General features: G+C 38.4%; 2 protein-coding genes across 2 annotated transcripts in view; one reads left to right on the top strand and one right to left on the bottom strand.

Annotated features, from left to right (window-relative positions):
- The window catches only part of LOC129356255 (DNA (cytosine-5)-methyltransferase 3B-like), a 38,041-nt gene extending 26,321 nt beyond the window's left edge, over positions 1 to 11,720 (bottom strand). The window contains exons 1-2 of the mRNA XM_055025857.1: positions 11,612 to 11,720; positions 3,931 to 4,036 (exon numbers count right to left, since the gene is read on the bottom strand). Of these exons, the coding sequence (XP_054881832.1) occupies positions 3,931 to 4,036; positions 11,612 to 11,619 (114 nt within the window). The 5' untranslated portion in view covers positions 11,620 to 11,720. The remainder of the gene's footprint in view (positions 1 to 3,930; positions 4,037 to 11,611) is intronic.
- A 1,258-nt stretch (positions 11,721 to 12,978) lies between these two features.
- Positions 12,979 to 15,756, top strand: part of LOC129356237 (COMM domain-containing protein 7-like) — an 8,052-nt gene continuing 5,274 nt past the window's right edge. Inside the window, 6 exon segments of the mRNA XM_055025837.1 lie at positions 12,979 to 13,141; positions 14,397 to 14,450; positions 14,586 to 14,688; positions 15,098 to 15,120; positions 15,123 to 15,156; positions 15,251 to 15,288. Coding sequence (XP_054881812.1) covers positions 13,061 to 13,141; positions 14,397 to 14,450; positions 14,586 to 14,688; positions 15,098 to 15,120; positions 15,123 to 15,156; positions 15,251 to 15,288 — 333 coding nt within the window. The 5' untranslated portion in view covers positions 12,979 to 13,060.

Genomic DNA, 15,756 nt, shown 5'->3' with positions numbered 1-15,756 from the left:
TTCGCTGTGACTCAGTATGTTCAGAGATTTCTCCAGGGTGTTTCTGTCTGTCTTCGTCTCGAACTATAAACTTCAAATGACGTTAATCTAAGACGCAGACAATCTAGCAGGGCAAATCTCTGCACAGGTGTTCAGTCAGATTACAGGTCAAAGGAGTTAGGAGAGGAAAGCAGGTGGAAAAGCTTCTCCTAAAGCTGCAGGTATTATACACTTTATTTAAAATTAACTACTGCAATAATAACACCATAATTAGTTGAAGCTAATGCTAAAGCAATAAACTGAACCATTTTGAGTTGTGGGCACCACTAGCCAAAAAACTTTAGTGGTGCTAGCCTTGAAGCTCTAATCATAATCATTAGTTCTGCTAATGCTAATGCTCTACAGCAACACACCATTTAGTAGAAGCTCTTTCTAAAGTGGTATGTTTAATCATTTTGAGGAGGGGACACTGCTAACTGAAAGGTTAGCTGCACTAACCCAATAGAGCTAATTATAAATGCTAACACTAAAACACTATGCAAAACTAGGCATCAATGCCAACATGCTATTTTAACCATTTGAAGTAAGGGGCACCGCTAACTAAAATGCTAACTCCACTAGCCTAACAGATCTAATTATAAACTGTAGTTTCGCTAACACTACAACACTATACACACAAGGTATTTAGCCAAAGCTAATGCTAAAGCGCTAAATTAAATGTTAATATTATAATGGCTCATGGTCTTTTGATCTGATTTGGTTAATATGTTTAACGTGAAGTGGTCCTGAGACCACTCCAAAAGCAGGAAGTGGACTATAGCGCAGGGCATTCTGGGTAAATAGAAACATAGCAAATATGCTACCCTAGCATTAGCATGAGAGATGACTTGTCATCTTTTACCAAAGACATAGAGAAATCCTGCAACTGCTAAAATCTGCTAAAATCCTACAACTGCAAAATTCTGCTCCATTTTGTTTAGATTTTGCAAAGGAAAATATGCCTTTTTCAGGGGTTTTATGTTGTTTCCTTCAGCAGGTCTCGGTGCAGTGCCTCTACAGGTGAGGAGGGGAACAGGTCGCCCAAAGAGTCCTTAATAGAACAGAATATGCAGGCCTAGATCGAAATCTACATGCAAAACTTCAACATTAAATGTCCATGTGGCATGTTTGCTTCACTTCTGTATCTCAAACAAAATGAGAAGCACCACAAGGTTTAAGAAACTGGTAAACTCAAACTGACTCCTGGTAACAATGGAATTAAAGGAGAAATGTCTATCTTTGGCGAACATTTACATTTTCAGGAAACAGTCGTATAGCTGTGAAACTGGTCCTCGAGCCTCTGGGCGGTCATAAATCACCAATCCAGCTGTCAGGTCATGAGGAAACCTTAAGCTTCAGGAAAATGAAGCCAGAACGCTGGAACATGACTTGTAATGGCTCCTTAAAAGGGTCACACATATAATTACTGCTAGACAAACACATCTCTGGAGTTCAACATCTGCTTCCTTATGTTCTCAATGAAAAAGCTACCGTTGGCTGAAAGTGAAGCATTTCTTCCTCTTTAGCGTCCACTGTCTCTAAATGTCAAATAATTTGTGTGGGTGATGTACATTTCAGGCCTGAAATTGCCTTTTTGTGCATTTTAAACTAACTTACCAGATATAATAATATCTTCCCATAAATTCTAACGCAGTGGTTTACTTGAGTGTTTTGTAAACTTTCAGTGGAATAAAGTTTTGGTTGATTGTTCAAATAGTTAGGAGTTTATATTCATGTTGTTATTTTGTTAAATATTAAAATATAATTTGGCTTTAGCTTCTACTAGATACCTTGTTGGCGTAGCGTTTTAGCGTTAGTGGAACTAATATGATTAGAGCTTTGTGATTAGCACAGCTAAGCTTTTAGCTAGCAGTGTCCCCTAAACAAAATGGTTAAACTTAGCACTTTAGCATTAGCAGAGCTAATGATAATGATTAGAGCTGTAGGGTCAGAATAGCTAACTTTTTAGCTAGCGATAGCCACAACTCAAAATGGATAAATGTACTGCTTTTGCATGTTCTTCTACTAAATATTGTGATGGGGTCGTGATTTAGCATTAGCCGGGATAATGATTACATTTAGAGCTTTAGCACAGCAGTGCAACTTAAAATAGTAAAATATAGCACTTTAACATTAACTTATACTAAATACTGAGTTGTTGTAGCGCATTAGCATTAGCTGAATAATGTTTATGATTAGAACATTAAGCTAGCAGTGCTAATCACTGGCAGCAACATTGGCTGATTTCCTACAAATGCTGGTTGATGAATGGGGTTCCATCCCACATCAGTGTGTGACCCTGCTGGTGACTGTATGCATGGTTCTTTCTCACACTGATTGTTAAATTGTTCCATTATTTCATAATATACAGTCCAACAAACACCATAAACCAAGGAGTGAATTACAAAACAAGCTATTTGTGCTTGGCGAGTTTTTCATGGGTGCAACCTGCACACTGAGCTCTGCTGCTCACGTTTCTTTACAAATGTTCTTCTGTTTAAAGAGAAAAAAACCTTTCCAGCGGCGCAAGATTTATTCCCAAATAGCACAAAAACACAAATCTTGCTTTTCACGCTAAGTCTCATTTTTAGCAGAATCTGCAGAAGAGAAAACGATGAACAGAAAAAGCGACAGATGGTTGAGGGAAGGAAGTCTGCTTTCAGATAGAGTGAGAGACGAGTGAAAAAGAGGAAGAAGTGGCAACGGACGAGGGGAGCCCCGTTGAGCCTTTATGACTGAAAGAGCAAATGTATGAAACAGGTTCATGACAGATAATAAATCTACACAGACATTATAGCAAACGTCTTTGCAACGTATAGTATTCAAATATTTTCATTTTCAATTCATTAAATCCTTTTATTTGTCTTCCTGCTCCTCCATCGCTGCGTCTACTCAGCGCTTTCTTGCTGCTGCCTTGTGCGGATGCAGCTGTTTGTGTGCAGCGCAGGAAGACGCCCTCACAACCAGCATGCATTCTCAATTAGAGCCGTGTGATGAGGTGGCACCGCCGTCCAGGCATCTGCCTTGGCAGCCAGACAGTCGCTGCCTTACAGCACAGCTGGGTCGCTCAGAGGTGTGCAGAGCCAACGCTGAGCTCTTCCTCTCACTTATCTGCTGAACTCTGCTGAACTCTGCTGAAAGCTGAGTGGGACGGGCGTCCAAACTGCGGCGCGGGGGCCATTTGCAGCCCTCTGGAGGTTTTTTTTGGGCGGTCCAAATGAAGCAAACCTGACCTACAAGATTAGGTGGTTTTTGCATTTGGACACTTTTTCAACATGTTTCAGGACAGGAGTGTCCAAACTTTTGTCAGATGAGCCAAAATTGTTAAGTGAAAAGTTATGGGCCCAGAAAAATAATTTAAAAAACTAAAATTAAGCAAATAAAACATTTAATCACTGGGTCACAATAAGTCACAATTAATTACGATTAACCGTAATTAATTGTGATTTATTTACTTGATTTTTTTTTAATCAAGATTGATCATTATTAATTAGAAATGAATCATAATTAATCACGATTAGGGATCTTGATTAATACTTCGTGATTAAATGTTTTAATCAATACCACTGGTCTATGTGTCTCTGTGTGTGTCTCAGTGTGTGTGTGTGTCTCTGTGTGTGTCTCAGTGTGTGTGTGTCTCAGTGTGTGTGTGTGTCTCAGTGTGTGTGTGTGTCTCTGTGTGTGTCTCAGTGTGTGTGTGTCTCTGTGTGTGTGTCTGTGTGTGTCTCAGTGTGTGTGTGTGTCTGTGTGTGTGTCTCTGTGTGTCTCTGTGTGTCACAGTGTGTGTGTGTCTGTGTGTGTGTCTCAGTGTGTGTGTCTCTGTGTGTGTGTGTGTCTCTCTGTGTGTGTGTCTCTGTGTGTGTGTGTGTCTCTGTGTGTGTCTCAGTGTGTGTATCTGTGTGTGTGTCTTACTGTAGCAGTCACGTTGCTGCTCTCCGACAGGATCGCTCCAGAGTTGTTGGAAGGCATGGCTGTTGTTGCTGACGGGTCCAGTTGGTTTCCTGACTCCTTTTCAAACCTGAGGAGAAAACGATGAAGAGGAGGATTAATCCTGTCATACACTCAGACCTCAGGGACATTTAGGACACCAATTAGCCTAGCAGTTTCTGGACCCCTGTGTTCCTCTGCTTGACTTTCTAACTGTGCAGAGTCTTCAAGAGGAGTGGCAAAAGCAAAGGAGAAGGATCAGCAGAGCTTCTGCCTCCTGATCATGTTTTTAAATTCCCATTACTGTGGAATATCGTTTCTGATACTCCGCAGTTATTATCTCTTGACTGCTATGAGACAACAATGCACCAAGATTGTTTCAGTCAGAGGCCTCATCAGAACGTTGCAGAACTGACTGCTACTGTTAGCCACTAATTACTGATGAATAGTTTATTAGATTCAATTAGTTTCAGTCAGTTAACTGATACGGTTCCTTTGGCTCACAAGAGTCAAACTCCAGTCCTGGTGTCCTGCAGGATTTAGATGCACCACAGATAGAAAACCCATGTAGCGTGTAGCTAAATGCAGGTTATCTGCAACTAAATGGCAGATAATGTAAGAATAGGAGCATAAGGTAAATAGAGAAAGTGTGAGAGGAAGACTTCAGCTCTGGAGCCGACATGCCCATGCAGCCCTTCAGGTAAACAGATACAGTCTGGATGTGATCTGCAGCTCCGGCACCGCAAATGTGTCCCTACATGCTCAATAAACACAGCGCCGCTACTTCATGTAGCTGCATTCCTGTGAGCCTCCATGCTGGTGGACATGACTGATGGCTCTCAGGCGTCTGTGGCGCAGCGAATCCGAACCGGGTCGCACACGGGGTTCTGTTTCTGCGACGTGTCGCTGCAGGGAAGCGTGGAGGCGACCGGGTTTTAGCCGACACCCCGACCTGCCCCGAGTCACAGAAACCAGCCTGAGATTAGCGAGAGTGTGACGAGGATTTCTGAGGCTTAACCGCCAAAGTCATCCAGTTTACAAGGAAAAAAACTCGTTGTTCTGGGACTTCAGGCAGTATGTCAAATAAACTCAGAAACTTTTTTTTACAGTTTAAAGTAAACGATGTTCCTGTTAGCTAGCATGACGCTGAAAATGTATCAATGTATAATTGTTACGTATCAGTCGATATTGGTAATTATTTATTATTTTTTTGTTTTAAGGCTACCAAACTGGTTCTGTTTTACAATTTTCTCTGCAAGTCTTTATTTTTGAGCAGTTTTTGATTTAAACTGCCGCTGTGGCAGTTACTCGGCAGGTCGTTGGTAGGCGACCGGAGAGCGAGTGAGTTGGTTGTTTCCACTCACTTTGCTCAGTGAGCTGAGAAGTTGAGCGGCTAAAGTATTTCCCCTGCCTACATCACCCAGGATGCCGTGCGGTTCTGGATCGGATTTAAGTGAATATTCTAACAAAGTGACGATACTGAATAGTGAATATTCTATCAAACGTATTATCTATAGATATTGATCGCATGTTTATTTGAATCTAAGTTGTTATTGATAAATTGTGTCAAGCAGTCATCAAACAGGAATGAATACTTTTAGCACATGGTTACATATTTTGTGATGTTATTGTGCATCATTTTTCACCTTCCAAGCGATGGGTGTTTTCCACAAACGACTCGATTTGACTGGGAACCAACATGGCAACATTTGCGACATTTTCATTTTCTTTGTGTAACCTATTCTCCTCGTCGCCTGTGGGGGCGCTGCACCAAGAACCAATCAAAGAAAGACAAGAACGACTTCCTTCTTCACCAAATGCAAACAAAAACTGAGTCGTGTCAGATTTAAATGGTTGTAGGATTTTGTTTTTTGTTGTTAGCTAAAGATCTCAGCCCATTTCTCCCGCTAGCGCTAGGCTAATGCATTTATTTTGGTTATATTTACCCAGAATGCCCTGCACCTTAGTCCATTCCTGCTTTTGGAGTGGTTTCTGCTCCGCTTGGCGTTCACATATGGATTCAAACCACACCAGATTTCGCTCCAACTGAACCGAGACCTGCACTGTAAAAACACAAAATCTTACCAATTATTTCTAGCATAAATATCTTAGTACACTTAACACAAAACTAACTTATAACTATATTTTTAACAGAATAGAGATTATTTTAAGTAAATAATTTATTAATACTGATTTTTTTTTAAAAAAAAAAGCTCTGGTTCCACTGGAAAATTATTTCACTGAGATATTTTTCCCATAAGTGAAACAATCTGCCAGTGGAACCAGTCTTTCTTTTCCATTTTTTTTTATCATGATTATAGATTATAGATTTGAGTTCAGCATGAAGTAATGTTCCCACCGCATGATAGGTTTTTGGAAAAAATGTTACAGTTTTAGAGTGAAGTTATTTCCTGTGACCAAATAAACACCCAACCATGAATATGCTGTCTGCTTCACTGCAAAAACACAAAATCTTTCTCAGGATTTTTATTTGGTTTCCACTGCAAATATCTTTCCACACCTGGAGAAAGACAAAACAAACTTCCAAGTCAAATGTAAGACCTTGTTTTAGGTCAGTAATTACTGAATATTGATAAAAAGTTTTTTTAATGTCTTGTTTTGTAGCTTTTAGCTTTCTTTCAACATGAGCAGCTTAATCAGACGCAAGAAATTTATTTATAAAAACAGTTAAATATAAGAACCTATTATGTGTGCAGAAAGAGCCTCTTTCCCACAGCTGTTGTTGCCTTTAGCCAGACTTAGTCTGGGCTCCTTTTGCATGAATCTTTTTCTAATATATGCAGCATGAATCAGTCAAGTCCTGCTGGAAAATGAAATCAGCATCTTCAGGAAGCTTATCTGCAAACAGAAACATCTCGTTGCCATATTTGCTGGTAAATGGCTGAACTACGGTTGTGACGCTTCCCCAAACTCCTAAAAAGGCTGCACTTTACAGTTACCACTGTCACTAGCACACACTTCTTCCTTCCACTCAACTTTCCAACATTAACCTGGGACAAAAATTAAAGCTTAATTTTGGTTATTTAACCTGTTAAGAGAAAAATTGAGGTTCATTTTTCAAAACTATATTTTTACCATGTTATTCATTCATTTATAAATGTTACAGTTACAAACTAACTATCTAATTAGCAGGATAAGTATTTAGCTTCAATATAAATATTTAGCACAGACAAAAACATTTTGCTTTTTGCAAATTCATGTGCCAATAACTGGAAGACGACTACCTACATTTAATTTAATTTATTTCATTTTTATTTAACCAGGTGCTATATAAATAAAATTACCTTTACCTTTAGAAATATTTATTTTCTTAGGGGCTAAAACACTCACATTTTTGCTGTTAATTTTTGACTTTAATGTTATGAACGGGTCAGCATGAGGAGCCATCTTGTTTAGCTCACAGGAACAACACCGACTGTTCATAACAAGCAGATTAGCGAGGCGATGAGGCAAATTAAAACCTTATTCAGCTTCTTCATATCAGGCCAGATGTTTCAAATTACAAAGTTATAAACCAAGTTTGGTCCAGTTTTATCCACTTCCATTTTGATGTTATTCAGGTAAAAATGATGCATCCTGTCAGTCACATCAGCAGGAATTTGACACTTTCCACAAACCAGGAGAATAATTACCTCCCATTACTGAAACTTCCTAAGACCCACATTAACACCCTGATGGGACAAACTGTGAGAAAAACACAAATTCCTCACAGATAAAACCAGAAAATGTGCCTGGGCGGGTATTAATTAGCTGTTTTGTCTCTTTCTGTTCCAACTCAGTATTTCAGATCTTTATCATGACACCAAAAAGGAGACAGACTGGGAACATCCTGGAGCGCCGGGGAGTATCTGACACCAGGATGGAAATGATCCTCTGGGCCCCGTGGCCGGTTCATCACGACGCAGCAAAAACAATCCAAAAGGTTCAGGATTTACCCAAAAACAACCCGAAGGGAACAAAACCGCATTTAACGTAACAAAGTCGGATTATTTCTCACATAAAAACAAAATTTCTCTGGGAAAAGTCCAATCTTTTAACTACAACTGGTTCTGCTGTGAGATTATCTCACAATTTAATCCAGAATAATTTGATAAGCATTGGAGTTCATGCTGAGCTCGACCATCAACAGTTGGTCAACATTTACACTCATAAAGTCTCGTGTGGTTCATAACAAACATTTAAAATGTGGTATATTTTAAAAACTTCATGTTTTAAAGTCTCGGGCATTTTACCCACATAGCCAAGTTTTATAACAACAGATATCTTCACTATATTGTTGAAAAAAAAAATAGCGTCATACGCCCAGGAAAGTTTTTAGCATGAATCCTGTACTAAACATGCCAAACCCACAGAGGGCGGTGTAGCACAAAGCTAAGACCTGTAAGCCAATCAAATGCTTCAAAACAATCACAACTTCCTGTTAGGAATTCAACTGTTTTTTCTTTTTTATTCAGAATAAAAAGTTGAAAAGTACAAGACAATGATGATTAGAGGCCTAGTCAAAGTCAACGGGACTCTAAATCTCTGTTTTCCCCAAAATAATTATAAACAGAAAATTTGCTAGCATGTCTGCAGGTTTCCAAAGGAGATTCATTTCTTTGGGAGGCCAAGTCATGGAAAAGTTTGGGAAGCCTTGGACTAGGCCTTGGATGCTTATGCTGCGTTCAGGTTCAGCTGGCTGAAATGACAATCTCTCACACTTCGGTTACCTAGCAACAACCTGCTGAGTAACTGGCGCAGCAGCGGTTTAAGGTTTTGCCGTATAACTGCTTAGAAATAAAAACCACATAGAGAGAAAACTGGATAAAACAGAAAACGTCATTCCACCAATTTATCTGTATTTCAGATATTTAAAACAACAACTAATCAATAACTGATATGAAAGTCTTCTATTGTGACACATTTTTCAGTTTTGAGTCAGGAGTTTCATTGTTTTCCTACAGAGCTGAAACCGAACAAACATTTCCACTGCAAGGAGAAGCTGAAACGTTGTATCCTCAGCGCATAACTTCTCTGCATCTTTAGTGACAAAGAAAGAGGTTGAAATAAAGCAGCAGAGAAAGAGCGCAGGGCAGAGCGAGGGGCCAACCGCTCAGGGTCAGGGAGGACAAGGAGGCGGCGGCGCGGGGGATCACATCAAAGCCGCGCGGTGGCCAGAGATTAGGGTCCGCTTTGCTGGAGGGACCGGCCTCTCCCCGCACGGTGTGCATGTGTGCGTGAAGGGGAGCCGAGCCCCTCGGGTCTTTCTCTGGGCCCGCATTCCACGGCCCTCGTTACTTTATGGCCCCTTCCCGTCCAGAACCGGCCCCGCAGCCAAGCGCCGCAGGTCCCGTCCCGACACGACGGATACAAATACATCCACTCTGCCTCAAAACAAACAAAAAACATCTCTTTGAAAAACTAAAAACAAAAATGAGATTTTCTTTAATCTACTTAACAAAGCCTTTGATCTTTGGGAATGTGTTCTTGTTATTATTTTATTTAAAAATAGGCTCATTTTTAAATTTTAATTTAACGAATAGTCAGAATTATAATAGCATGATATTAAAGTGTTCTGCTGATTAAAAACTAAAACATATCTCATCTGTTCTCAGCAATAAAAACAGAATGTTTATTTTTAAAAACTTGCTGTAGTCAGCAACGTTTTAGTAGTGGCGTAATTAGTGGTCATGTTTACCATGACAACAGAGGGAAACCAGATGGTCACTGTAATTTTTAAATTGATGTAGATTTTAATTGAAAAGTCATAGTTTGGTCCTAATTTATTCTCAAATTGTAGTCGAGGGGGCCTCAAAAGTTATATGTAGGGAGCACAAATGGCCCCCGAACCTCGCTTTGAACACCCCTGATCTCGCTACAGCATCTCACTCGTAAAAGGAAATTAAACAAACTAAAACACTTTTGGAAAAGCTAAACGTTTATGAGCAGAAATTTAAAAGCAAGTGTTGATTTGCAACTGTAATAACTATAAATAATAATTATAATTGTTATATTTACTACTAATTATTATAATGCTGCTGTCTGACGTCTGTGTTCTTCTTCTGGGGTGGATTTTGGTCCAAACTGGGTCATATCAACAGGACAATGTTTACAAATTCACAACAACAAATCAAGAAGTTTCAACGGCCCAGTCAAAGTCCAGACCTAACCAGGATTAAAAAAGCTCATGGACTTTGAAATCAAAGGATCTGCTAATTTTTAATGTATGAGTGTGAGTTTATTGCAAACTTTCTGCATAAAAGGTAAAAAACATTGAAGTGCTACCTCCCACCTGCAGGTGGCAGTATATGTTAGTACATGTATGTTGGTAAGAAAAACCGAGATATTTATGTTTTTAGAAAAAGCTCCTTCTAGTTCACCTCCAAACGCGGTCTGGGTTCGGTTGAAGTGAACTCTGGTTCAGTTGAATGCATATGTGAACATCAAGTGGACCAGAGATCGCTCCAAAAGCAGGAAGTGGACTACAGCGCAGGGCATTCTGGGTAAATTCAACCAAAACATTCATGCTAGCCTAGCGCGAGCAGGAGAAATGGAGAAATTTAAGCCAAAGATAAAGATAAATCTTCCAACCACCAAAAGCTGACGCCTCCATTTTAGTCTCATTTGGTGAAGAAGGAAGTTGTGCTCAATGTCTTCTTCAGAGGATTCTATTATCTGTGATTCTTGGTGCAGCGCCCCCACAAGTGAGGAGGAAACTGGTTTCTCAAAGGGTTTGGTTGGTTTTTCACAGACAGTTTAACAAATATTGCAGTTCATCTGAAGGCAATGCAATGCTGGGTTCTGTAGATATCTTTCTATTCAGATCATTTTTATCCACAATGATGCCTGGATCTCCTGAATTAAACGTTTCTGCCACTGTTTATTGGTTGAATTGGCAACTTGCAAGGAAATCACAGTATTTCTTTCTCCTCCCGTTTTCTTCCAGCCTCGATTGGTATCTCCCTGGAACATACCGTGATTTAAAAATATATATATATAAAAACGCGTTTTTCTTCATCTCAAACCCAAAACTTGTTTAATAACACCGGTTAATAACAGGAGCAACAGGAGGAAGTTCAGCCAGTAAAAAATCCCCACCGTCTGTACATGTTCAAATACCTGAGCATGTCCAAAACCAGGAAATAAGGAAGCAGAATAAACACTCTTAAAGAAATACAGCAGAAAAATCTGATGTTCTACTAAAAAACTGCCGCTGATGGGTATTAAAACAGATTTCAGGGCACAAAATGAAGAAGGAGTCAAATATCTGCAGCTCAGTCCTGGGTGAGCCGGCCATGCATGATGCGGTTGTACAACAAACACTTTGAACGCAAAACAGCGGAGTTTTCCTGACACTAAACCCGCTAACAGCTGCGAAACACGCGAATAAACGTCTGGGGATAAGAAATGGAAATGCAAAACCTTCCAGAGCTGCTTCAGAGTTTTCCCAGATGATGTTTAAGGTCTTACCTGAGCGGACTCTGCAGCAGTTCTGGGTCTGATCTGCGCACATGGGGCAAAGTCGAGCGACCTGCCAACTTTACACGTGCACAGAGCAGGAATTACAGGGGGAACCAACCTGCGCGCAACACGCAGAAAACTGACGCTGCAGCTCCAGCAGATGAGTTAAAGTGTTACAAACACGACAGACACGGGTTTTACTTACATAACCATCCGCAGTTGTTGCGCGCATCCGCAGCTGAAACGTGTGCAGGAGGAAGATGTTGACCTGGTGAGCCGAACCGAGCCGAGGTGGATCTGGAGTCCCACACGGATGTCTGGCTGCCGCAGGCTTTTAAAGGTGGAAATGTCGCCTCCCACATGTCGCCAGTAGAGAAAAACACAACAACAAAAAACATCATTCACGCAGATCTGCAGCTCTGGAAGCAACAGGTTTCAACCTAAATTTAAAAACACATTCAAACTCTTCAACTTTTTCAGATTTTGTCAGCAAAAACATTTATTTTATTTAAGTAAACAACCCAAAAGTGAAAGAAATCAATCAAACCAGTTTTTTTTTATAGTGCATTTCAGCAGCATGGCAGGTCAGGTGCTTTACATCATAAAAACACAAAAATATAAAGTGATAGTAACACATTCAACAGCTGAAGAAAAATACATCTGTAAACTGCAAAAACACAAAATCTTTCTGAGAATTTTTGCCTAATTTATTACAGAAAAACATTTTATAGGCTAAATAACCTGCCAGGGAACTTTTAAGAATTTAAAATAAACTTTTCTTACTAGAAACTTAATTTAGTTTTGTATTTGGGCCATTGGAGATAAAAAAGAGTTTGGGAGAAGATATTCAGAAATTGTAAGATTAATCTAATAAAATTTATCGAAAAATCTTTTTCTGAATTTAAAAAGTTGCTAAAATGTTTTCGAAAATGCAGCAGAAATTTCCCAGAAAAAACTTTGAAATTTCAGTTTGAAATGTTGAAAATTTGCTAGAAAAATGTCTAAATATTGAGATTAACCTCAGAATTTTTTTTTTTTACATATCTGAATCTCAAGATTTTGGAATATTTTCTTGCAATTTTTGTTTAAACATTTCAAACTAAAAAAATTCTAAGATTTTTCTCCTGAAAGTGGCTAAGATTGATTTCAATGTTTTAGATTTTTTTTTGGAGGAAGTTTCCTCTTCTTTTTGTTTTTTTATTTGTTGTGTTTTTATCCACAATCATAAAATTCTTATAGGAAGATATCTTATAAATGAACATTATAGTATGTCAAATAGTTATGTCCTTAAAATAAGCTTTTATATCTTGGCGGAAAGTTACTTGTAACTTAATGTTGTTACTTTAAGTGTATTTTAATATGTCTTAGTTTCCTTATAATTACAGACTCATTTTTTTCATAAATATATTTACTTTAAAACAAAACATTTAAGTAAAAATCTAATATTTTCAGTATTTTAATCGATTTTCAGTCTGATTTATCCGTGTAAAACGTAGCTTTGCTGATTTTTCAGCTCCTTTTCCTTTCAGATGGTCAAACGCGTTCTGCGCATGCGCGTAACCCCGCGTGAACCCGGAAGTTCTCTCCTGGAATCAGCTGCGCAGCAGCAGCCAAAACAGCGAATCGAGTTTATTCAGGAATAAAGCAAGAAAACATGCAGCTTCACTTCGCTAAGGACGCGTTACCGGACTCTGTCGGTACCGACTTCCAGAACCTGAACAAATTTAACGAGCAGGTAAAAAACAAGCGCTGTTTACCGAGGAATTTTAGCTAGTTTTCCTGTTTTCCGGCGAGATTTATGGGGATCTATAAACATCTTAAATGCTCGTAGGAGTTTCATCAGCGCCTATAATTTTATATGTTTAATATTTGGATAACTAACCTTTAATAAAAGGTTTAAATGCATAAAAGAACAATTTTTCTTCAGCTGTTGAAATTTCTTCAGCTGCTGAATGAAATATTCAGCAGTTGTCATGTTTCTCATGAAATTTAATTCAAATGACCAGATCATATGTGATGATCTGCTGACCTTTGCCCTTTTTACAACTTTCTATCACATTTTTTCCTCATTGAACCATCACAGATGTGCAGTGCTCTTAAAAACTGTTTACTCTCCAACAGATTTGTTATTTTTTTACCTATTAAAGGAAAACTCAATCCAAAGAAACACGACCCTTTGTGAAAATGTGTTGAATTAGCAAAGTTAAACCTACTTTTTGTGTATAATTTCAATCCAAAGATCTCGACAGTCAATATGTAGCTTGAACAGAACCTGTTGGTAATATTTAAAACAGTTAGGGTGCAATTTTTACAGACACAAGGAATTTCAATAAAGATTAAAACAATTGAAGATTAAATTTATTTAGAAAATCAAAATGAAAAAGTGTCAAAAAAATTAGGCAGACGTAAAAGACTTATAACAAATATAATAATAAACATAATTAGACAAGAAATATTTATTTCTATAGCATTTTTTATTATTATTTCAAGTAAAATCAGATTTTATTTGGCTGAGATTTCAGATATATTTTTAAAATAAACTGTACTGTTTGTTTACGTCTGTAAGCTTAGAAACAACAGTTATGGTGTTTTATAACAACAAGCCATTTGAGAGTTTGAATATAGTCTGATCAAAAGTTTTAAAAAGCCATAAAAATAATAGTGTTTATAATTTTTTACAATGCAAAATGATAATAATAATTAACAAAGTAAAAGTAAAAATGGACAAATAAAATTGTTTTTGCAGTCTTAACTATGAAAAACATTTAATATAAATATGATTATGAGACAGATTAGAGCTGTATTTAATACAGATATATATCTTGAACTACTAGTAGAATAAAAGCAGAAACATTAGAGTAATTAAATATAAATAAGAGTGTTTAGGCCTGACGACGACATGCAGTAGCAACAAGAAACACAGACGGCGAGGAACGTTTAAATTACTCAAAGTAATGTGTTTTTTAAATGTATTTTTTAAATATCTGCAGCAGTTTAGTCGACTGATTGAAATTCTGTTCCAGTTCCTCCTGGACCCGAAAGAGGTGAGTGGAAAAGAAATGAGACTCTGAGCTTTGATAAGTCAACTGCCGTAAAATGCTGCTTTTCCCTTTGTGTGTGTGTGTGTGTGTGTGTGTGTGTGTGTGTGTGTGTGTGTGTGTGTGTGTGTGTGTGTTCAGACAGACAGATTCGTGCAGCAGCTGACAGAATTTGCAGGGGAACACGGGATGAGCGCCGGCCCGCTGAGGAACCTGATGAAGAGCATCCTGCTGGTTCCTCAAGGTGGGAAAAACTTAACAGGAAGCTATTTTGATAAATTATTTCCAGAGGGAAGAGATTTTACCCGACAACCCCTCCAAACAAGCTACAATAGCGGTCAACAGTCTACAGAGGCTTTGTTTTTTGGGTTCTTTTCATCCTTTCAGGAGTGGTGTGGACACTTCTACTAAGCCACTAATGTCGGAGCAAATTTTTCATTCGGACTTTTGCTAGTTTGAAAACATTTAGTGCACATAGCTTTCCCTAAATCAATTTTCCCATGTGAATACTAAAGCGCTAATTCACTTGGCTGGTTTGTGAGTAAAGTTGAAGTTTTGGTTATTGAATGTTAAGATTTTTCCAGTTAGTTAGATGTTTCCATTCATGCTTTTATCTTGAAGCTGTTAAAGTGACTCTGCTGTTTTCTCCTCAGGGGCTCTGAAGAAAAACCTGACGACTCTGAGCAAGTCAAGGAGGACCTGCTCACATTAGGTTCTAGTTTCAAACTCCAACTGACTTCATTTTAAATTAAATGTTAAATTATGTTTTCCCTGAACTAAAAAGGGTTTTTCTGTTTGTCCCTCAGGGCTAAATGAGGAGAAAGCTGCTCACTTTTCATCACAGGTAAATACATTAACCCTTGAATTTGATGGATCCTGTAAGATTAGAGGCTCTGATGAAGTTCTGATTAGTTCATAAGATAATTACATTTTGATAACTTTCATTTGGGAGAACTAGCAGGCATTTTAGCATCATTTACTCACCAGATTAATATTTATATCAAATTCATTTAAAGAAAATCTGATGTGATGACTTCACCACAAAGGGTCTGCTGGGTCAAATTCATTCTAGCAGGGAAACTTTCATCAAGTCCGAAACCAACAATTTCTGCACTGACTTTTGTGTTTGCAGTCCAGAACTGTGGTTCTGATGGCAGAGCACCAATGACTAATTCATCTGCAAAATACAACGGAACATCAGGCACATTGTAGATAAAAATATGTATAAAAAACTAGAGTAAACGTCCGCTAGGAAACTCTGAAGTTCTAAGATTAATCTCAGACATTTTCTACCAACAACTTGAAAATTTCT

Source organism: Poeciliopsis prolifica, unplaced genomic scaffold (genome assembly GCF_027474105.1).
Source record: "Poeciliopsis prolifica strain line A6 unplaced genomic scaffold, Auburn_PproV2 SCAFFOLD162, whole genome shotgun sequence".
Classification (NCBI taxonomy): domain Eukaryota; kingdom Metazoa; phylum Chordata; class Actinopteri; order Cyprinodontiformes; family Poeciliidae; genus Poeciliopsis; species Poeciliopsis prolifica.
The sequence above is the reverse complement of the archived record's forward strand: the minus strand, read 5'-3'. Positions and strand labels throughout refer to the sequence as shown.